General features: G+C 46.3%; 1 protein-coding gene and 1 long non-coding RNA gene across 18 annotated transcripts in view; both read left to right on the forward strand.

The window, feature by feature from the left end:
- LOC119171733 (neprilysin-2) overlaps positions 1 to 24,853 on the forward strand; it is a 126,908-nt gene that overhangs the window by 12,514 nt on the left and 89,541 nt on the right. For all 17 annotated transcript variants that reach the window (XR_012894352.1, XM_075890185.1, XM_075890184.1 and 14 more), the window contains one exon: positions 5,275 to 5,484. Coding sequence is in view for 16 of the 17 variants with exons in the window: in XM_075890185.1 (XP_075746300.1) it covers positions 5,275 to 5,484 (210 nt within the window). In the remaining variant the exon portion in view is untranslated. The remainder of the gene's footprint in view (positions 1 to 5,274; positions 5,485 to 24,853) is intronic.
- On the forward strand, positions 15,227 to 18,774 carry LOC142803894 (uncharacterized). The gene is made up of 2 exons (XR_012894351.1): positions 15,227 to 15,835; positions 16,808 to 18,774. It is a non-coding gene; the product is annotated as an uncharacterized LOC142803894 (long non-coding RNA).

Genomic DNA, 24,853 nt, shown 5'->3' on the forward strand with positions numbered 1-24,853 from the left:
TTTCTCGATGTAACGCCGAGGGTACTAACATAAGGTAGTTGGCCCGATGTTGTTAGAAGTTTTTCTTGAGGAGGATGCTATTCCCCCCAAAAAACGGTGCGATTCCCCTGGTCGATTATCTTACAACAATGGCAGCTTTGCCCTCGAGGTATTACACAAGGCCACTGATTTGAGGGTCCACTCGCAGTCGTTCGGTGAGGTCATTGACGTTTCAGGTTCCCAAGAAGTAGTCATTGCCCTCGTCATTCTGTGGTTGTGGGTCAACAGGTGTGTGAGACAGGCAGTCGGCGTCAGAGTGCTTTTGTCCGGATTTGAGAGCGATGGTAACGTCGAATTGCTGAAGTCTTCACATTGCGTCGCGCAAGACGCCCTGAAGAGTCCTTCAAATTAGCTACCCACCACAAGGCGTGATGGTCGCTCGCAACTTTGAAGGGACTTTCATATACGTAGGAGCGAAGATTCTACGTAGCCCAGATGATCGTAAGAAAGTCTGCTTCTGTTGTAGAATAGTTGCCATCTGCCTTCGATAGCAACCGGCTAGGAAAACTGATAACGCCTTCTTCTCCGTTAGTCTTCTGCACAAGAACTGCGTCATGACCTACGTCGCATGCGTCAGTAGGGAGTTTTAGAATACCGTTTGCAAGCACTGCGGACATTCCGGGCGTAGTGGGCGCCATATGAGCTTAAGAATAGCGTTTGCCCTGCCGAACAGCAACGCATGATCGCAGCGACACCGTAGCCTCGAAACCAGCACTTGTGGGCTACATGCGGGCCGCCATCACCGCCCGTAGCCTCGAAACCAGCGCTTGCGGCCCACATGCGGGCCATGATCACCGCACGCAATTTCAGTTTCTTTGCGTGCGGTCCGCGAACGCGAACGCCGACTCGCGTTACGACGCATGTGCAGTGGCAGTGACCGCATCACAAGGGCTCGCGGTGCGTTATTCTAAAACTCTATAGTGCGGATTTTCGTATCGGCGTATTCGTCAAAATGTACAAGTATGGCAGTGATATGAAGGTGTCGTTTCAGTTCATGCAATAATTCCACTTGCGCCATTCCCCATACGAATTCCCCGTCGGTCTTCGCGAGCTGCGTTAGTCGCTCGGCGGTCTCATGAAAATGCTTGGCAAAGCGGCTGTATGACCGCACACGCTGAGAAATCGGTGCATGGCTATTTGTCGATTGAAGGTGGCAACCCAGCAATGGCAGCTGCTTTTTGCGGGTATGAGTGCACTCACGTCCTGTAAAACAGGAGCTTGTAGGCGAAGCGGCATTCCTCTGGTTTCAGGTGAGTTGGAAGCGCCTGATTACTTGATGTACATAACCCAAGTGCCGGAGGTGTTCGTTGAAGCCCGAGAAAAACACGACGTCGTCCAAGTAAACCGGTAATATCTTTCACTTGAAGCCAGCCAGTACTGTATCCATGACTCGTTGGAAAGTCGCAGGTGCCGAGCAAAGACCAAAGTGCATGACCTTGAAGGCCACCCGGCGATATGAAGGCAGTCTTTTCTGTGTCGCTCTCATTGACTTCGATTTGCCAATAGCCGATCTTGACGTCCATCGTAGAAAAGTACATCGCATTGTGGAGTCAATCTACGGAATTCTGTTTTTCTTCGTATTTTCTTCAGGCGGTAGTAATCGGTGCACAAGCCAAGAGTTCGTTCCTTTCTTTTTCACTAGCACCACCAGTGAAGCCCATGCACTATCTGATGACCAAATGGTGTCATCATGTGGGTTTTCGTCGGAAGGTTTTTTTTCATTACCTCAAGATCGCGCGTCGAAACTCTGTGCGGACTCAGACGAAGTTGCTTGGCACTTCCTTCTGTTAGGATTCAATGTTTTGCAACAGGGGTCTGCCGAAGTCTTGGCGATGATGAAAAGCAGTTTTTTTTACTTCAGGAAAAGGTCTTTAGGCTATTGTTTATGCATCGAAAGGCTCGGATTAACGTCGAAAGCTGATTGAAGAGTTTCAGTCGTGAGAATAGATTCGGCTGAATCGGTGAGAGCGAAAGCGCGTCTGGCTCGCAGTATTTCTCCTTCGTGAGCATCATGCACGCGTTTCCTCCTCGCATCTCAACTATTCCTCTGGCACCGCGAATTTTGTGGTTAATAAACAGGTGATGAAGCTTTTTTTGAAAAATAAAGTTTTTTAAATAAATAAATAAAGTTTTTTCATTCCATAAACAGCTGTTAGTCTCGTCGAGCGACGTTTGCATGTCTGTGCATTTTTGAGTGCCAATGAAAATGCGGGCGCTGGAGCGAGGAGCAATGGAGGCAGTGCTTTTTTTCTGTGGATAGCAAGATTGACTCAGACCTTGGGTCAATTTACGCGTTTAACTATATGTGTCGGTTCACAGTGGTAAATGTGGTTACAAACAAACATGGCAGCTCCTATGCAGAAGCGACCACACCCTTTCGTTAAAAACTTGCTCCTGCTAAATGCTCACAGCGCAGACAGCCACAAAGAGTGGTAAAATCAGCCAATGATTTGTTTCATTTTACGCTGCCGATGAATATGAGGTACATTTTGTCGTTATTAGTGAGATTTGCTACTTGCGTAGCCATATTTGATAAGCTGATGCACCGAGGCCAGAGCTAGGGCTGTGTCGCCAGACTAAGAACGCTGCATCACCAAATATCCGGTATGCATCCTCACACAGCGTCCGTGCGCAACGGATGATCCTTCGGTGAAATGAAAAAATATAAAAAAATCACTTCAGTGAGAGGCGGGAAGGAACGCTTCGACAGAGAAGCAGTCTTACGAGTGCCTCGACTACCTTGGGAAGAAAACGGGTACCATCCGTGTTTCCTGCCAACTGTCCCCACTTAATGATTGGAGCGTTTCGAACACAGTCACAGAGCCTGTGTGTCTACAGATTTTTGTACGAGCTACCAATGCTATTGTTAAGACACCAAACTTCCTAATGGCATCGCCTCTGAATAAAAAAACTGTTTTTCATCGAGCGGCCATGGGCATAGTGTTTCTTAATATACACTAGAGGGAACTCTGGCACTAGTGTCTGTGGGAGCTGCAACACACGGCACTTCAGCGAGCAGTAGCATGATAGGTAGTACACACATTTGTCTAATTTTTGTACTTCTGGCCTGCTTCTGGCTCCGTGTGTGTTCGTGTGGTTGGAGTTGTTTTTTTATGAAAACATAAATTAGCAAATTTTCACCGTTTGCGCTTCACAACCTTATTCTTTTAGGCTTACCATTTCGAATCAAGTCACCAAGTTTAAAATGGTTCGTTCTTTCTTTCAAAACAAAACCGTAACCAGCAATAAACGAAGCCGCAAGAGCGATTCGCCGCCGCAAGTACGAAGACTAGGTAAATGTGTACTACCCATAATTCCTATGGCCGCTGAACGATCGCAGCGCCAGAGTCCCTCTAGTTAATTTTGGGAAACTTTATGGCCATGGGGATGGCCTATTAGACACTTTCTGAGTGACAGAGAGACGAGCCGTCTAAAGCATTTGCTTTCAACTTGTGCACAACTGCAACACCACAGCTATAGTTAGCGCGATTTGTTTGTCACGGGGTGAATGAGTGAGTGAATGAAGATTGATTGGATCTAGCAAAACGCTACCGAACTCCCGCCGTCTGGCATGATTATCGCGGCAAGTGAACTGACGGCGCTGATAGGTCTTTCCATTCTGTCCGATCGCGGCCACAATTCGGTCATCAAAGATGGCACTTCGCATGAGTGTGTCAAACTAAGGAACGCTGAATTGGGGTTGTGTGACGTGATTTATTTCTGCGTATACTTCAGCGTCAGTCAAGAGACATTACGTGTAGAACATCGAAAAGCGTGGGACATCAAGCACCTTGAATCTGGACAAGCGCGAGCTCGTCTCTCCTTATGTTATTGGCACTAAGGTTTTGTTCCTTCCTCGTGTGTCTTGTCTACGTCCTCCTTTCACCATGGAAGTAGTTAGCTTGCAAATGTCAGAAAAGGTTTATCTGCATCCTGACGAGCTTGGAACGAGGCAGCAGGCGGCTGCTTCTCTACTGTAAAGGAGTTCAAAATCATGCGCGCTAGCAGCACCTCTGCGTCCTGGCGAGGGGAACTCGTCCGATGCTAAAGTAGTGCGGTAGGTGAAGCCATGCGCAGCCTCATAGGCCGATTCGTAGAAGTTCACAGTCCCCCCCTCGATCAACGTGACACGAGGAGTTAACCATAAAAGGCCAGGTAACCAAAAGCAACTAAGATGTATTACATATCCGCGTGTATATCAAGACGATTCCGTAATGACTGTTTCTTTTCTGGTTCATCCTGCGGCGGCCGCATTTCCGATGGTGGTGGAAATGTTGTAGGCCCGTGTGCTCAGATTTGGGTGCACGTTAAAGAATCCCAGGTGGTCGAAATTTCCGGATTCCTCCACTACGGCGTCTCTCATAATCATATGGTGGTTTTGAGACGTTAAACTCCTCATATCAATCAATTAATCACTCAATCATTTTCTCGTTCATACCATCACTAAATATGCGTCAATTTTCTAATCTTCAACGCTTTCGCGCTGTACATGAATGTGAATTGCCAAAATAAATGAGAAAAGGTTTTTAATGCGTACCAATCTCAATTCATTATTAAAACCAGCGAAAAAAAAAACTTGGGTTGCTTTCTGATTCCCGCTGCCGGTGGTGCGCGGTCGTCATTTCGACGGGAGCGACAACATGAGGCACGGCTGGGAAGGTCGCGCAATTCTAGTGGCTTGACGTCACTGTTGCCAATAGTGACGTTGATCCAGCAACAATGCAAAGGACGCTGTTGCGTCTGCTTCTTTTTTTTTCCTCCTCGGCGAGGATCATTGCAATAGAGTTGAAACAACGAATAATTTTGCCTGTGATGTTATCCCTTGTTTGTTATTTGTGTTGGCTGTTTCTAAGAAACAAATGAGCTCTTCGAACACTCCACTTCTTTCAAGTGGAATGATGACACGCTGCAGTTACTGGTTTCTTAGTGTACTGACCCGTGAGCTGCTGTTTCTTTAGTGTTTTTTTTTCTAGATGTGGGAAATGTGCCGAAATATGAAGACCTCAAGTGATGTTGCACCGCCGGCCTTTGCTGGAATTACGACACAGAAGGCCAACATTACTATGTATCGTAACTCAAGATTTTACGCAGAAAATCAGAGTATGGCTGCTGCCTTTCCAGTGATTATAAATGTGGACATTGATCTTGATGAGCTTTTGTCGCAGAAAAAAAATTTGGAGGCGTGCTAGCCGTCACAGTTGTTCATCGCAGTTTGAAATGCACTTTCTCACCCAGGTCTTTCTCAGCCAACCGTGGTATGAACTGCCCTTCGAAAAGTCAACTGAGAACTTTGTGCAGAATACTGCACAGGGGAGCAACGAGAACATCACAAGCTTGTTTGCCGTATTCTTCTGCGTGATCTCTGCGGTTTTTGGAATCCTGACCTTCGTGGCTCTCATATTATATTATGTCTTAATTGATTCGGCATCCTGGACAACCCTTCAGGTAAGAGCCGTTTTTACGTTTAATGTTCCAGAGGAACAATAAATGCAGAGCACAGATATACAATACATGCGAAGCGAAGCAGCGAAATGATTAATACTCAGCTTTTTATAGCAAGCTTTATTGGCTTTGATAGCATAGTCACGTCTGCACATGAAAAAACGTGGTTGTTCTGGACGGCTTGTGGGTGACCTATTTTCCTGGCACTGTCTGCAGCGTGAGTAAACATTAAACTTGAGCTATTCCTCACGCTCATTTTGCAGTACTCATGGAGTGTCTGACTGAAAAAATAGAAAAGTTTATGATATGTGGTGACGAACGCTCTTTAGGTGTCGTGGCATTAGTTATACAAATTATAAAAAATTGAGTCACTAGTAATATTAGCAATGAGATAATCATGTGTGTCATGATGGGGAGTGCACGTTAATTTCAGTACGTTTCATTTTTTACCATCGTTTCTTGTTTAGGCACACCTGGAACTTTACAGTTTACACCGTTATATAGCTTAATGTTGATTAAAATTAAGAAACTTCGCCTTCGCACATACTCAGTTCTCGGCCACGCGAAAGAGGACAGAGGCGGAAACAACTATATAGTAACCGACTAAAACCCAGTTTGCTAAAGAGCAGGGCATGAATGTGATACACGTGTACCAATGCACAACACCAGCAGTTACCCTCTCTACAGATATGATTTCCTACAACTGTATTTAAAGGTCTCTTGTGTGCGAGAGACAGTACAGTGAACGAGAATTTTACAGTTAGACCAGGCGGTGTAGCTATGTCTTGTGTTCCTGAACCTCACCTTCATGCCCACTCACATGCCGGAAGATCTCAACGCTGAACAGGAAAGACATTCTTTCACGACGGTTCAAGCCATCGCCAGAGGTGCTTGCTGTGTTTTCGAAAGAAGCTGCTGTAAGTTTGGTAGTGGTTATAATAACGTGCTCCGATCAACAGTTTTATGGTTCTCCACATCCGATTTTCTGTCCGTTTTCCGGAGTTTGGTATCATATAAATTTGACTGCTAAAACTAGCCATGTCCTTTGGCACTTGCAATTATCACTAGCTTAGGTTGCCTTGGCAATGCAGTGTAACGGGCAATCGCATGATTCTCAGTGGAGCCATCACATGGGGCCAGCTCCCGGCTACATTATTAGCTCTGATGGGATTGAGAGCATTGTGCAGTAGCACACCATGGCATCGTACACTCGTATTATTTTTAATACAGAAATGTCTAATATAGAGTAATATACTGTATTATGTCGCTTATGTAGCTCAATGGTCTACACAATTGGTATTCTTGTGTTTACAAAAAATCAATTATTGTCGAGACGGTGATTTGTAGCTCCGAACGCGCCTTGTAACTACCGGCTGACTGAGTGCACAAATGTATGTAGGTTCTGAGAATACACAGTCATCAGTCAAAGTTCCGAGACTTTGTTGAAAAGACGGACGACGAAACAAGAGAGAACGTTGCCTAATGCTCATGAACGCATGAAAATCATGAGTGCGTTTATGCAACTTTTACCAGGAAACAAAAGCCGTGGGAACTGCGTTGCAGTAAAGTAGAACTCATCCCAAGCAGCCTTTGGGTCGAATTGCGAAAACTAAGAGTCGTCCTTCTGATAATGATTTGCTAATTGGATTTACAATTTCATCGCTTGAATGTGCACCACTGAAAACCTGAAGTTTTTTACACTCACAGAACTTGAGGGGGTACAGTGCAAGAGCAGAGGGACTGTGTTACTCTCCCCAGAATTCTTTTACTCCGTGGTAAAGTAGGTCAGATTTGGCCGCGGAAGATACTCTTTCGTTGAATGCAGAGTAAAAGATACTGCGAACTCTCTGCTACTCAAGTGAAGTTAGCAATATATGCAACTCTTGTGTGCCGATGAGGCGTGAATTAGAGGTGGCACTCCGTCCTTGCTGCGGAGTACGATAGAGCGCGTGCATGTTACCACTAACGCCGCAAAGCAACATAGCTGTGTTCTAACTATACGCCTCGGCGTATAGCCTCAGGTGTAAGTTTAATACGTCAAGTAATAGAATAGCTTTCAGTGATAACTAAAGCATGCTTGTGTAATCATGAACGCTCAGTTCATGATCACACAAGCATGCTACCACTAACAATACCTTTGAAGCAAGAAACAGCGGCAACATCTTAAGCGTCACCAAAAGTTAGTTTACCACCCAAACGAATTGCTACGTGGGTAAGGTAAATCCTAGCACATATCGTAAAAAGAAGTTTTGAAAAATTTACGCAGCGGGGTTAGAACTTGCCGCCTACGTATGACGAAGCGGGTACTCTACCACTACGCCGCGTTGTGTCATGCTCACTGCTGTGTAAAAAAAAGCCAGATCCCACGTAGAGTGGAAATCGATGATATGCGAAGCACGAATGAGAAATGTTGGTATATCACTTCAAATTCTGCTTAACGTTACGGGGTGGAGGTAATCGATGCCGTACATGACTTCGCTGTCATGATTATCATGTTTGGAGGTGTCGTTTACCGCCATCATCTATTCATGTCACGTGATACCAAATTTATTATATGTGAACCTAGCGAAATGGCAACGAGCATGCTATTAGAGCGGTGTGTTGTCATGTTCTTATATAACACCCGTGCCAGGATTATCATGATTGCACAAGTCATATATTTCGTCACCCATTGACGTCACGTAACACCAAATTTTTTATATGTGGAGCAAGCAAAACAGCCACGAGCGCATCATGAAGGGCCCGATATACTCCAATGTAGCATTGATGCGCGTGCAAGCTGGGCACTGTGACGTTACGTTAGGAAAACGCGAGCACTCCATAGTCTGACGCCAGGTACGACCAGCGTCCTTCGGCGCTGCCTGACGGACATGCTTCAAAATCAGCGCGAAATGGACATGCTCCATTTCGCGCTGATGCGTTACCCTAACAGCACTGCGTCTCCTTCTTTTCGTGACGGAGGAATGCCGGACGCGCTACAACGCGCACGCGTCAAAGCAACGCAACGCGGCATGTGCCTGCGAGCATATATGGCAGGACCAGCGCCTGGCGTTGCAACGCCGGCGAGATGTGACGAAATGAACACCCGCGAGCACACGCACCACGTCACGTCAAAATGTATTGGCGCCTTCACTGTGGCATGTAGTCTTGTTCTCACATGACACGCATCTCTTGATTATTATGTTTGCACCAGTCAGATACCTTCGCCATTCATTGGCGTCACGTAATACCAAATTTGGTATATGTGAAGGTAGCTAAACTGTCGCAAGGGCATCATAGGTGTGGAATGTAGTCATGTTGTTACATGACAAGCATGTCGTGATTATAATGTTTGGATGTGTCGTTTAGCTATATCATCCGTTGGCGTCGCGCAATACCGAATTTGGTACATGTGAAACTAGCGAAATGGCCGCAACGCATCATGAGCGTAGCATGTAGTCATGTTGTTACATGACACGCATCTCGTGTTTATCATGTTTACACCAGTACCATACATTCGTCATCAATTCACATCCCGTAATACCACGTTTGGTATATGTGACGCTAGCGAAACGGCCGCGAGCGCATCATAAGCGTGGCATGTAGTCATGTTGGTACATGATACGCATGTCACGATTTTTGAGGTTGGGGTCTGTCGCTTTGGTTCGCCATGCAATCATGCCATACCATACCAGTTTCTCAACATGTCATGTAAACAAAACAGCCGTGAGAGCTGCAGGACCATGAAACGTAAATCATGACTTTCATGAGAAGTATGTCATGATTTTCATGTTATGACTTCTCAAATTTGTTTTTCATACAGTCATTCTATGCTATACCAAGTTTCGTATTGATACCATTATCGAAACGTCCAGGAGAGCTAAAAGTTGTAGGCGGCTAGATATATATATATATATATATATATATATATATATATATATATATATATATAGATGAAATATATGATGAGAGTTTCTTCCGGCTACCGTAATAAAAGTTATAAACTTCGAGAATAGTGCAGTATAGGAAACAAAACAATAAAATATTTATTTAATCCTAACAGTTTCGGCTGGTGGACCAGCCTTCTTCGGAGGATGTAAGTGAAATGATACAAGTTCCCGTAGCAGAGGGTCACCCTCACAGTCACCCTCTCTTTTTTTTGGAGGGTCTTTAAACTGTGAGGGTGACCCTCTGCTACGGGAACTTGTATCATTTCACTTACATCCTCCGAAGAAGGCTGGTCCACCAGCCGAAACTGTTAGGATTAAATAAATATTTTATTGTTTTGTTTCCTATACTGCACTATTCTCGAAGTTTATAACTATATATATATATATATATATATATATATATATATATATATATATATATATATAGATAGATAGATAGATAGATAGATAGATAGATAGATAGATAGATAGATAGAATGAAAGTCGTCGAAGTTCGCTAAGAAACGCTTTGCACTTAAAACTATAGTGAACTAGATTATGATCTAGTGGCGCGACCGGCTTGGCTACGGTGTCAGCTTTCACGCGGATGCCACCAGGTGGAACCGTTGCTACTTTTCATGTGTGTGATGAAGGAAGCTGAGACCGATATGTGGAGAATTGGCATGATTAAGAAGCCCGCACTAGAGATATATCGAACTTTTAAGCAGAAAATTGCCAAGAAAAAGATCTATGATAATACTCGGGGTAGTTCTCTACTGTTTGAGGCCAGGACGGCAGTGTTGCAAACCAAGACATATCGGGCCAAATACGAAGGGGTAGACAAGGTTTGCAGTGCGGGTGTAGAGGAAAAAGAAACTGCCGAACACTTGATAGTGTTCTGTAAAGGGCTTCACCCTATAGTTCAGGATGATGGCGCACAGTTTTTCAAAGCACTGGGGTTTAGGGACAGGGGGGAGGGGCAAAATAGACTTTAAGCGGGTAGAAATAACTAGAAGGAGGTTATCTGATTGGTGGCTAATGTCAAGGCATGAGTGAAAAATTAAACCCTTCACTACAAAGTACGAATCCTTAACCTCGCTATTCAAAGGTAAAAAATAATAAATCTAGCTTTTGGTTCATTAAGTATTACGGCTTGGTGGCGCTAGCCACCGCCCGATCTAAAGGGTACAGCCATATCCATCCATCCATTCATGCCTGCTTCGGCTGCGTTGTCGGGCTGTTGCGGACTCCTGCAAAGCTGCGGATGTGGTTACTTCTAACGCGCGTTTGCTTCGTGGTTCATGCAAATGTAAAATTACGAGGTTAGTTACTTCGTGCACTACCTGGCAAAAACGTTTGCGTGGCATCAAGAACCAGTGAGGAGTTTCTTCGGGGAATACGCACTTCACTGCCATTTATAACGTGCACATATTCGCGCAGGGTGTATCTTGGCTGAAAATGATGTTCACACGCCGCTGAAGTTTCTGTCAAAGGCCTGTCAGCCCTCTGGAGGTTGCGCTTCCACTTTCAGCGGAGATCGTCATCCCTGGAAGCTACAAAAAGCAACGCCTTCGGAGCGCCCCGGTAACCGATTCGGCAATCGGGAGCAAAGCAATGAGAATCCGTTCTCTGCTTAGACATGTCGCGAGCTACATGTTTGTTGGTGCGGGATATCTCTTTAAGTACAGACCAGTATACTGGTGAAAGAACGTAGCAGATTGCCCCACACGTGCAGTAGAGTAGCTTATTAGAACTGTAAAGGCTCGTTCACACCGAAGGCGGGGCGGCCAAAGCGGCGAGACGGCAACGCGGAAAGCGGGAAAAACCTCCATTCCAGGCGGCGAAAGCGGGAGAAAAACCAGGCGGCAAGGCTGATCGCTCTCGGAGCAATTTTTTGCCGCCTGCCGAGGCTTGCCGCTTTGCCGCAGCCAATCAGAACGCCACGCAGTGGAGGTGTGGCGTTGGCGTGGGTGTACGTTTCGGAGAAGCACTGACACGTCATAGCAACGCGTGCACAAAATCGCGAGATGCCCGCCTCTTTTGCAACGCGGCCACAGAAGGAGGCATGCGGTCTGAACAGGTTCACGCTCTCGCCGCTTCGGAAATCCCGCTTCGCCGCTTTGCCGCGCCGCCTTTGGTGTGAATGAGCCTTTAAGTGCAATAATCCGGCTTGCAAGAGATGCCCATCGGCTTCGCTCGCTTTGGCGTCTCACGTCCCACAAGGGCACGGTACTTGTACCGAGAGGACACTTGTTGAGAAGCGTGCACACGGACCAGAAAAATAAAAAGCGCGTCTTGTGTGCGCAAGGTTTGCTTTCTCACCGTCGCTGACTCTCTAGTCGACATCACTCGGGCTAAAAAAATATTTAGAACATCTGCGAATGACAAAAAGGTGGCAGCATTAGGCTTCCCGTTTATGGTATTGGCCTGTACGCGTCCCTCAAAACGCGCGCATAAGATAATACTGACACGAAATAACACGGAAATAACACGGTAATAGATGCAACTCAATACAAGAAACGAATGAAAATCAGTATATTTACTTTTTTCATGTTTTGTTGGGCTAAAACTTTCCCTTATGATAGCCCGTATCTATGCCTTCTGTGCGCCTTGGTCAGTCAGAAATACAATACATACACTCGCGACCTAGATTCACGGTTTCCACAGAAATGTGGACATAACACTTCCTTGGCACCGGAGCTGCTCGCAATCTGGTCACTCACCAATGAACCCGAGCACAACCACAAGCACCGCACATCACAACTCTGAAGAGCCCGACAGCACACAGAACGATGCAACATTCGTCGTTTCTCATCCAAGCACCATAATGCTCAAAAACTGCAACGCCAAAGCGAACGAACTGCCGAATGCCAGCGTCGGTTGCGATGTGTGCCACCACAGCGCACAACACAACCAGCGTCGGCTGCCCGTTGATATATGCGGTAGAGCTTCCAGGCCTTGACGAAGTTTCTTCAGGTGGCGGTGGCTCAATTCGCAAAACCCACACACATACTCACGCACACGCACTGATGAAAAGCACACGCACACGCACATGACAGGAAAAGGCACAGTGGCGCCGCGAGAAATCCTAGCGGGCATCGATGTCATTCTAGACGGCCGAGACAGCAGCCACGGCCTGCTGGTTGCGCCGTCCAAATTATCATATTCTACTTCACTATACAAAAAACTAAATTACATGCGTGTGAAAGTGTCACATAGTGTTACTTTATGCACGCACACCGAACGAAAAGTCTGTGTTTCCACGTATAAGGGACTGAAGTTCAAGTTAGCGAAGCAATGACAGTGCCGCGCCTGGCTCTGGCGGCGAGATCCGGAACACTTGTGGAGACACGCGGGAGAGGTCGCAGGCGACTGAGTGTGTTTTGCCGAAACGGGAACGCGTCCAATACACGCTCCCGCGCAACGCGTTCTGCAGTCGGTGCGGCGAAACTAGGTGCCATGCCGTCAGCTTTGAGCGCAAAAACGAAATGCTCGCTCTGCGAAGTTGCCTTTCCGCGATGTAAAAAGCGGCCCCACGGAAGCGTTGGCGAGGTCCGAAGTATTGTGTCGTTGGCTGCCACAGCAATGCAGAAAACAAGGAACGCTCTCCACGTGTAAAGCTGTATTAGTTTTCCATCGAGTCAAGTCTGGTGAACACAGTCGCGTTCGCGAAAGATGCAGCAATCTTGACACGAGAGCAGAAAAAAAAAGGGCGAGCACTTCGACTTGACTCTCTGTGGCTAAACTTAGCTTGCAGCTTGGCGGCGACGTCAGCGGGTCATGTGCGGCATGGTGGACATGACTGAAAATTCTCGGACATTTTAATGCCATGACCGTATAACTTTATTCTAGGGACGTAGCTCTTTATTGCGGCACCCGTTCGTCCCTCGTAGCCATTGTAGTCTGTAACAAGTATAACATTTTGACCTCCAAGGAGGTGCTGGTGAGAGATTTCTTCTGTGCGTTGTTGAAAAATAAAAAAATAGTGCTCAATGTACATGCCAATGGCTGCTAAGGGGGAATAAGAGACAGGAGAATTCGGCTTTCAGTAAACGCGCACTCTGCGAATTTTTTATTGTTCAACAACGCACAGAAGACAAGAAAGGGTTGCTACGGTATACTTGCTGGGCATAACCCCCTTGGTTTTATAAGAGTTTTGCGAGCGTTGGGCTGCAGTGCCATGAATACAGTGAACTAGTATATACCGTGAACTCGAGGTGGTTAAAGGTGGGAAGTAGACACGAAGCGCAAGCCATAAGAAAGTGTGCGTACGCCTCCTCTCGTTCAGTGCTTGGAATTTCCGCTGGATGGCGGTGCTTCTATTTGAGGAATATATGATAAAAAAATGCGAGATGGTGTTACTTGGAGTGTTGAATAGATGGACGAATGGACACACAGACAGATGCATGGACGGACGCACGGATGGCTGCACGGACGGATGGACGGACGCAGGAGCGGATGCATGGACAAAAGCAGGGACGGACGCACAGATGAACATGCGGACGCACGAACAGACGCACGCACGGACGGGCGGATGGATGCACGGGCGGCCACACAGATGCACGCATGAATGGACTAAAGCAAGAACGAAAGAACGGATGGATGCTTCGCCCCACTATCCATCATTCCCTCTGTGGATATGCCGCCTTTTTTTCTAACGTAGCGTTGCTGTGCCCAGCGTGCGCGCGCGTCAATGCTGCATTGAAAAATACTGAACCCTTCATGATGCGCTCGCGGTTGTTTTGCTAGCTCCACATATAACGAATTTGGTGTTACGTGACGTCAATCGATGACGAAATATATGACTGGTGAAAACATGATAATTCTGACATGCGTATCATGTAAGAACATGTCAACATACCACGCTAATGGCATTCTCGTGGCCGTTTCGCTAGTTCCACGTATACTAATATTGGTATTACGTGACGTGATAAATGACGAAAGTAAACGACACATTCAAACATGACAATCATGACATGAAAGTTATGTACGGTATCATTTACCTCCACCTCGCAACATGATGCTGATTTTAAAGTGACATATCAACCTTTCTTATTCGTGCTTCACATATCAGCGATTCCCAATGTACGTGGGATGGCGATTTTTTCAGATGCTGACGCTTGTCCCACGCATGTGCGGTGCGCATGTGCTCTGCTCGCTGTCTTTCCACTGTGCATGCTGCAGATAAGGGCCCATCAGTTCGACACTCCCCCCCCCCCCACTGAGTGTTTAAAGGCAATAATGAACACCACACTCTAAGCCAAAAATGGCCAAAATGGGAGCAACGGCTGTTTTTACTCCTTCAGACCGACTGTTACTCTCCGAAAAGACCAAGCGGAACAAGATGGCCGACTTGTTCGAGAATGGGGGAGCAACTGTATTCATCTTAAGTTTGTAAGGGAGCAACGGAAGGAGGAACCGCTGTAAATGCTCTCGTCACGCAACGGTTACTCCCCGGCAGGACACCGCACACAAATATGCATGCCGCCCACATTGATATTCATGGGCCAGATTATTGTTTGTTCTGTGTGCCAAACTTCACCAAACCAAAACAGTGATTTATTTTAGCATCCGTAGATAATAAGATAGCAGCGCTGGCTGAACACAGAAGGCCTGAGAATACAGTACGGCAAATACCTAACACACGCAGCAGCAGGATGGAGAGTTGGCACGTCAAAGCGGACCGAACGCCGAAACACGTGCAAAACAACGATAAAAAAAGCCTAGACACGCCGTTCGTCCGCGAAGTAAGGGCGTCAAAGTCGATCAAGCACCGAAACACGTGCATAAGGAGCCCCCCCCCCCCCCCCCGCCCAGATATATCAGAGAAGAAAAAAAAAAGCGGACCCAGACGCGCTTCTCATCAGCTATACACTTAGTAGCACGCTTCACCGTGTACTTTGAGGGCAGAATGACAAATCTGCGCCATCTGCGCCCGCACGACAATTGTGGCACTAGTGTAGCAACCGATGTAAGTTACAAAGTAATTTTTATTCAGTGTTTATGTTGACTAGCACTAAATAAAAATTACACTCAACTTTTTATATTCATTTATGAGTTTTAGTGTACCTCAGTTTTTTTTATAATTGTATTAGGAGAACACACTGAAATTATTGCGCTGACGCCTGTGCTGCCACTGCTCGACGTTTTTTTTTTTCGGCGCAACTAGGTTCGCGTTCGCACTACTTACTCATTTTCATATGGTCTGTGGTTGGCGAGCACATGGACGTGCGGGCTTGTGAGCTATGTTTTGATCGTGTGTGTGTGTCGCAGATTTGCGTTTCTACTTATTCGTGATGAAGGTTAGTGTATATTTATCTTTATGGAGCGCGAAGTAGTTGTGGATTTTGCTGCTGGGTGGAACAAACACATCGTAAATACGTCTTCAGCTATCTGCAAGCCTGTTCGCTCGTCGGACAAAGGACTGTGCATGCATCAGCGTGCAGGTGAGTGGCATTTCCAGCAACATTTAATGCTCTTACAATACATTGTTGAGTGGTTGCGCTATTGAAAGAGAAATGATTTGCTCTTATTCACCGTATCCATTGCTAGCCGTATCGGACTAAATTACCTCGATTACCGCCTGCATACCATCTTGCTTCCCCTGTCACCACTGCAGTGCCAGTGTACTTTTGCAGTTAAAAGTTCATTTCCGCAACACTACCTCGCTTGAAAAAACATTGGGGCGGGGTTGTAGCTGTATTCATACTGGCACTTTTCTACCATTGGCTTTATGTAATGTTAACGGCTGAGTGTTGGGGCCTTGGGCCGCATTTTTTAGAGATGTAAAGTGTACGTAAATCAGTAAGTGAACAAATCATTGTCGCATCACTTCACTGGCATAGCCAGGCGGTTGCGCACAGAATTTTTTTAGGCCGGGCGTAGGGAGCCCAAATTGACGGCCATATTCGCTTGCCCGGCCTATTCAGATAAGCGGACCCCCCCCCCCCCCCTCCCCGCACGCCTAAAAAAAAAAAAATCTGCCCACATCACTGCGTCACTTGCTTCACCTCTGCGCTGAACGTACTATTTTATAAGCGCACCATCAAGCAAGCAGTTTACATATTGACAGAACAATTGGAGGAGGAATGACCCAAATCTTTCAGATTTCTTTAGTGATGCAAAACCTTAGTAAAACTGAATATTGTAAAAGACAATCATAAATGCTGTATGTTCTCGTTAGCGCTGTCATTATTCTGCATCATGAAATCTTTATGCGCTGTGAAAACTTGGCATGCCGTTGAAGTCACATATCGACGTTAATACCAATCGATGAAAATTTCGACAACCTCAATAACGCCGTTTGGGATTTGCTGCATGCACATAATTAGGCTGATTCCCACTTGGCTGTTCTTAACCTGACTTCACTGCTACCAAATGAAACAATATTTGATGCATGTCTGTTACTTTTTTTTCAGTGATATGACACAAATTTGGTTATACTGCAGATAAAGATGCTCCCAAGGATGCTAAAGTACAGAAAGCAAGTGAATTTTGGTAAGTGCAGACTTTTTGTACTACGTATATGAAAGCATCGCTTTTTAGGGGCAAACTGTGCATGTGTTGGCCAGAGAATAGTTCATTATGCCACATGGTTACACTGGCACTGACAATTCGACATGGCTCCGCTGGCCCGTGTGTGTGCTCACACTGTTACCGTTAAGATAAAATGTTTATGTTTTCATTGCAGGGATTGCTGTTTGTACTAAAAAGCCAACTGCCAAGATTTCTTTACGCTGGTACTCCTAAAAGTATGCTTTCCCTAGTTACATGGATTTTGGCTTGCACAAAGCATAACACTTGGGCCTAGATTCACAAAGCTGTCCATGCGCAGGCCTTCATAACAGTGTTTCTTGACTTGCCTTTACCCTGTTTTCTGCAGATGTTTCGTGGGTTTAAAAGTGCCACAGCATGTTGACCTCCCCCACTCTGAAATATTCGCGTTCAAAGTTCCGCAAGAGTGGGCTTAACTTTCTTGTGCATCTCTTTGCTAGTCCAAGATATTGAAGTGTTGTGCTCTTACTAGAGGTGGCAGTGTTTCTAATGTTTGTATTTCCATCACATTAACCAAGTATGCGATCTTGGCTTGACTGGTAGCACATCCTCAACAAATGTCTTTGTGGCACATGTAGAAGGCAGTACAAAATAAATAGGCAGACATTCACACCGGGAGCTAACTTCTAATAATGATTTTTTTTTTGGAAACCATGGTGCGCTTATTCCAATTTGTCTAACAAGCAGTAACCTGTTTGGCTGTGAACCAACAAGACGTTGAACTAATAAAAGCTTTAGTTCTTGTTGCTCTCAAATATACATGTATTGGCAAGCTATCTGTGACACTGTCAAACAACGAATCAGAATATCTGTGCATGCCTTAAGATATATTGCTTCGTTTACATATCTCGTGGCTGTGACTCGTCAACCGAGTGAACAAATGCACCCTAGTTTTCTAAATTTAAAGCATTTTTTGAAGGTAGCACGGTCTACATTTATTTGTCTATAGTTTTGTCCAGCCGTTTGCGTCAGGTACAAAGAAATATACTGAAGATTATCATGTAACCTCTGCAAATGGTTGCTTTCAAGCAGGCTTTGCATGCTTGGCTTGTGCCTACAGGTATTGCACAATTCAAGACGCAGCAGCGTATGATAGAACAGTAGAATCAAGAGCAACTATGTGCACGAGCTAAATAGGTATTTTAACATGAGCGGATAGTACGTGTTATTTGCCACACACATGACCTCATTTAGAATGCCCATTGGTGAATGGGCTCATAGAAATGTCACTCAGCTGTGTATAGGAAACAAGTTAACTGAACCTAAGGGTATGTTTAGCTACTACAAATATGCCTTGTTGAGGTGCTGCACATTTTCTTCCAGAATATTGCTGTCTGAGACATCATGTGAAGAGCGTCTACCACATCAGCATTTATATGGCTTGCCAAGTAACGTTTGGCCGAACCTTCCTTTTTTTCACATTTCGTTTTGCAGTAGACATCCTAGAATGTAAGCGCTGCTGCAGTGTGTGTGACTCATTGTTATGAATTGATTCTGGCATGTTTAACCTCACACTTCTATTTTTTTTTCTTGCAGCAATGAGATGCTTCACATATGCCTGCGGTGACGTTCTGCTGCGCTAGCCTAATGGAAACATCAGCTGCGAAACTTGAGTTCTTCAGAATTGGAGAAGTTGCCCTTCTCTCACCAATGATGACACAGACTGCCCTATGCTAGAAATTCAAGATTGTTTTTCCACGGATGACGCAGAAAACCTTTGATGTAATATGGTGTTTGTTTAGTGCTGGTTGTGGTGTGGCGAAGTCTACTTTTACGTGTGGTCAAACGTCGCCTCATAAAAAGAACAATAAAGCATTTATTTTCCTTTCAATATTGTCCACTTTTTGTGTTAGAAGCACCCAAGCAGTGCTCTTCCAAGGAGCTCTCGCCATGTGTTAAGCGTGTGACAAGCATACTCGAGATAAATACTCATTTCCCCAAGGAGTAACTGGAAGCATGTGCAGTTGGTTTTCAGAGAGTAACTGCGAACACGTGGGAGGAACGGTAAAGAGTAACTGTTGCTCTTAGAAGAGCAACTGGTGGGAGTAATGGTTGGTCGGCAGGGAGCAACTGGTGGGAGTAACTGTTGGTCTGCAGGGAGGAACTGGAGGGAGTAACTGTTCATCCCCCGAAGGAGGAACTGAAAGGAGAGCAACGGTTCCTCCCTCTGCAGTTACTCCTTTTAGGACAGTAATGGGAGTGGCAATGCAATTGCTCCCTGAAAGGAGCAACCCCTATACCCCTGTTGCTCCGTTTTGGCTTAGAGTGCACAATAAAAGTGAACTACGAAGCAGTCTCGTTTTAGGGTGCGCAGTTCCTCGGGCACCACAATTCACTATTAGTGGCATGTCACTGTCTACGCAGTTTGTCAGGCACTACAACACATCTCCACTTGCCGCATGCCTTTGTCATGAGTTGCACCGAATGGAGCTGGCGCGCAGGTCACACATCACATAACTTTTTCGTGGCCTGTTTTTGTCCCGCAGGTTGCACAGTGTGCAACGTGCACACTGTGCACGTTGCACACTGTGCGGTTGGTGTTCACAGCAGCCTGTGGCGGTGTTCCATGACGGGTGTCCGCTTTGTGCTTTGTCGCTGGCCAGCAGGCACTGAACATGCTGCGGGTGTTTTGCAACGCGCAAGATTACTACAGGAGGACAACAAAAAAGCACCACATTCTGATTGACAAGCAATACATAAGCAGGACAGCATCGTCGACGATAGTGGGGGAATGTGTTAACGTCTCTAGTGGGTGCTCGTCATAAACTTTGAGGTCACACACGTTTACAGGGCCTGTTACCCGACAAACTCGTTTGTTTTTGAGAAGGTATGCTAACCTAGAAATTCGCTTTGCAATCACGTATAGGGACCCTCGCATCGTGGTGATTCTGTTCGAATGTTGTGTATTTGCAGCGTGGTGGTTCGAAGTCATAGGTGAGCACTTGTTCGATGGGGAATTTAAGCTCGCGACCTAATAATATAGCTGTCGGATTGAATCCACTTGAAAGATTCACTGTTGTTCGCGTGGCGAATGCCATTTCCTGTACGCGGGCAACCCAGTTCCTGTGCCGGTCAGTGAAAGCCACCAAGATTGTTTTGGGTTTCTTTGACGTGCTCAGTAACGTATGCCTGAGGGTGGTAAGGTGTCGTTCTTTCATGGTGCACACCATGAACTTTGTGAGTGTCCACAAATATTCTGCCTGTGAAATATGTGAAGTTTGTTGTTAGCTGCTTTGGAAAACCGAAGAGAGTGAACGTCCGCAGCAGGCATTATCAAATTATTTTTTAATCCAGCCAGCGTAACGTGTACCATTCTACCCATTTCGAAAAAGAGTCAGAGACTACTGACAAGTATCGGCACCCCTTTGCTGATCTGGGACATGGGCTCATTGCATCACAGGCAACGATATCCAATGGGTATTCGCTTTCCACAAATTGCCTGAGGCCTGGTAGTTTGCCTCGGTCTTGTCGGTGTTGCGTTCTGGCAGGTAGGTCAAGTGTGAACGTGTGAGGTCACGTCCTTTCTCATGTGCAGCCATGTGGTGACACGACACAACTTTTGAAAAGTTCTCCTGCCATCAATGTGACCAGCGAAGCCTGTGTCATGAAAGTACGCCAAGAAAAGTCTGTGTAGAGTCCGAGGAACGAAAATGCATATTAGGGGCTCGCCCTCATGCATATCAAGTGAAGGTACATAACGCAGATACAGGCCGTCCTCGGCTTGCAAGTAGCTGCGATAGGTGTTTGTGGACCATGTTTTCCCGTTGGCACTAGTGACGGCCAGGCCCCTGCATATTTGATTGCACTGGTCGTCGCTTCTGTGAGCGTCAAAAAAACTTCTGCCATGAGTCCAGTGTTCCTCATGCATCTGCAGGCATTGTCACAATCAGGGCGTTGGTGGCTGGTTCGCCATCTGCAGGCAGTGGCGCTCGGAAAAGCGCGTCAGCCGCTTTGTTGCCAAAGCCTTTCTTGTACTCCGCTTTGTAATTATATTTCTGAAGTGAAAAAGCCCACCGGGCCAGATGACTGGATGGATTTTTCAGCTTCGACAGCCATGACAGTGCCTCGTGATCGGTTTGAATCGTTAATGAAGCTCCGTCCAGGTACATGTCAAATTTCTTCATCGTGAATACGATTTCATGGCACTATTTCTCTGTTATGGTGAAGTTCCTCATGCGCCCGAGAGCATGTGGCTCGCTAATGCTAGTGGATAAAGCATCTCTTGATGTTCCTGGAGCAAAACTACTCCAAGGCCATATTATATAGCTTCGGTCTGCACAAAGAAGGGTAAGTTTAGATCAGGGAGCCACAGCCGTTATGTATCGGCGATAGCCTCCAACAAAGCCTGGAATGCTGCCTACTGCACGTTAGTCCTAGACCAATGTACACCCTTGTGCAAGATCTCGTGAAGCGGCCTTGCGAGATCAGCGCAGTGAGTAATGAGGGGGTGGTAGAAGCCTGTTATACCCGAAAAACCGTTGCAGGCTCTTGACGCCCGTTGGTGGTGGATAATTCAGTAATGCCTGGAGTTTCTGTTCATCTGGTCGTATTGTGACTTGCTGGACAATAAAACCTACAAGGTTGATTTTCTTTGAGACCAACTGAACTTTCTTGGAGTTGATAGTAGTACCTGCTTCCTGCATTCGTTGCAATACGGTGGCTATGTGAATCAGGTGCTCGTCGAAGGTTTCCGAAGCGACTACCACGTTTTCGATGTAGGCCACTGCATAGTTGAATTGGGCGCCTATGAGCACAATGTCTATGACGCGCTGAAATGTCACGGGTGGATTGCACAATCCGAAAGGTTACCTCGTAAACTCGAACAGTCTTCTTTGGCAAGTAAATACCATTTTCTCAGCATCAGATTCAGTTAACAGGATTTGCAAAAATCCTTTGCTACCGTCAAGGGTAGTGAAGAATTTGGCGGCCCCATCGGAGTACATAACAGAGCCGATTGATAAAAAGGGGTACGAGTCTCGAACCGTGACGGTGTTTACTGGTGGTACATAACACACACAATCACGTAAAGCCGTCCTTCTTTGGAGCTGAAACATATCGTAACGCCCATGCATTGTTGGATGCTCTTACAGCTCCCAGCGTCGAGCGTTTCTTTAAAAGCAGCGTCCAGAAGTTCACGCTTGGGTACACTTAAGAGACGGGGATTGAAACGGATAGGGCATACGTCACCTGTGTCGATCCTGTGTTCCAATACATTGACGTTGCCGGGAACATTAGTGAACATTGGCGCAAAGCGCTATAGGGCTCTTTCAATTTTAAATTTTAGCTATGATGGCGCTTTGAAGGATTCGATAACACTAAGAAGTCGTCTGTGGTCTCAAAGAACGAATGCACAGTTGTTGCAAGGAGATCAGACGAGTGTTCAGGTGAAGTAGGCACAAACGTCAGCTGTTTTTCAGTGATGCTATAGCTGTAGGTGCCCGTACGGATATCAGGCACGATACGCATTTTGGCTGTAAAATTTCGTCCCAAAATCATGGGCAGGAAAGTCCGGGTAAGAGTAGACGACGTTGACGAAATTTCCGCCCATCGAATGTAACCACTAAACAAGCTTCGAGTGCAGCAGAGACGGCATGAGCAGAAGCAACGCGCAGATTAGTGTTTACCCTTCTATATGCTAGGGCTCTAATCTCGCAATTTTCGTGAGGCGATCCCTGCAAACAAAAACAGTTGAGCCAGTATCTAAAAGTGCCAGGACGTTTACTACTTTAATGAAAACCATCACCAATACGGCTTTATCAGCGTGGGTGACGAGAGCCGGAAAATCCCTCAGCGTATTCTATAGTAAATCGTGGCTGTTATCAGCCGGGGAGCACTTTGAACGAGCGGTGGTAGCTTGGTTCTCTGGTAGTTGTCCGGGTGGGAAGAAACGTGGCTTTATTTTATCTCTTTGGGCATATGCTGCTTTGCCGAAAGTTTCCTGTTGTTCTGGTTACCGGTGGCTGGATAATTTGAAGATATATACACCTGGCGTCGACGCCTCTGCGACGCGCCTGGCTGCTCTTGAATACGAGCCGTTGTCCACGCAGGGGCCGCAGTAGGCTTTCCAGGACCTGCGTAAAGTGAGAGGACCCCGGGGGGCGGTAGAATGTGGGCCGGTGATTGGTATGTGCTCACCATTGCCGGGCCCGGTCATTTCCCGGGCGGCTGGGTCCTGGTCTGCTTAGGCACTGACGTCTATACAGACCCCGACCTCCACACTGTTCCTGTTTGCGCCTCCTGCACTAGAGTGGGTGGCGGCTGCTACGGACTGACCTTGGGTCGAGGTGCCCGGTGTGCGTGTCTCACGTTAATTGGTCCGTGACGTGAAGGCGGACGGAGCGGAGAAATTGTGGTGGCTGGATGGGTCAGGGGTCCTTGGTAGGGCCGTTGGTAAGGCCATTGGGTTACACCGACCATGCCACGCACAGGACGGCTCGAGAGTAGATTCGGGAGGAGCGGTTGCGGGTATGTGAGCTCCGCCAACATCCCGGACTGAATATCACCTGCTGATCTAGCGAGAACGTCTAGTGAAGGGAATGAGCGAAACCTTAAACACGTGAAAACGCGTATGTGACTGCACAACTGCCCGAGTCCCCTTTTTCGCTTCAGATGCTGAAGGATCGACCTGGTCATAAAGGGAGACCTCCTTCCACCGTGCGTGCTGCAGTTATGGGCCAGTCGGCCCGACAGTATACAAAAGCGTAGTTGAGAGTTCGTGGGAATGCGTGATTTAGCTAAAGCAATTTGGCCTTCTTCATGCGGAGTAGTGTGGACCGTCATTGATTGCAGTTGGATATATTTAGAGTGTCAATTATAAATAGTTTATGAACATGTGTTACGGCAGTGTCCAGTGCCTCTCACAGGCTGTTAGGGCTGGTGGTGATGAGCCAGTCACAGCGAGGTTTCCCTCCCGCACAGGTCGTCCAGAAGACCAGAAATACGGTGGTTAGGCTGACGCTCAAGCCCCCGATGCCGAAGTGCGTTAGCTTAAGGGCAGGTCTTGAGGACTCCAATAAAGTATGTCATACCATACGATACCTATATAGACAGGCTTGCTAAGTCTTAACGAAATTGTGAGGCGCATCGTTTTTTTACTTAGTGAGCCAAATATTTGCGAGTTTTATAGTCAAGCATGACACGTGGTTGAAGCTCATAGTATTTGCTTTCATTGTTCTGGCTACATCGGGTTTAGCAAACCTCAAAAGGTGGATCAGCATTTAGCAAAGGCTCAAAATGCTACAGTTTTCAGACCTAATAGTAGCTGCTAGGGATATCAATAAATTCCTTTGTCGACCCCTGACAATTAAATGGTGGCGCGAGTTGTACTGAAATAAAAATACTAAACTCCAACCCCGAAACATACACGTGTAGTTTAGGAAGATGTGTTAACGTCGAAAAATGTCACCAAAACCATTGAAAGAAACTTTCCTTCATTCGTCTGGCGCCAATAGGGGAGTTCACGGCCTTCCATGGAGATAGGGATAATAGGGGCCGAAGATAACGACGTACTTTTTAAAGGGACCCTGCATTACCTTTGGAGCATGGTCACAAAACGAGGCGATCGATGAATACAGGCTCCCGAGAATACGCGTATCATATAATATAGCGAAGCACGTGGTCTATTATTTGCAATGAATTATCCAATTCATCTCTAAATCGCTTTCTCTTCTTTCGACAAATGATGGAGGACGCTCAAAATAGTAATTACAACTTCTTCTAAAGAGAACCATCTGTGTGTAGGTGCGAAGCAGCGGGCGATAGCTCTAACACTGACGATATATGAAAATGCACAGCTTGCGCGTTAACTAAAAGCAAACAGCAGCGATAAGGGCTAGCGTAAACACTAACCTCAGCGTAAGCGTTAGCGCCCGCTGCTCTGCATATGTACATAATTCCTTTCAGCGGGAGAT

The sequence above is a fragment of the Rhipicephalus microplus genome, chromosome 3 (assembly GCF_043290135.1).
Source record: "Rhipicephalus microplus isolate Deutch F79 chromosome 3, USDA_Rmic, whole genome shotgun sequence".
Classification (NCBI taxonomy): Eukaryota; Metazoa; Arthropoda; class Arachnida; order Ixodida; family Ixodidae; genus Rhipicephalus; species Rhipicephalus microplus.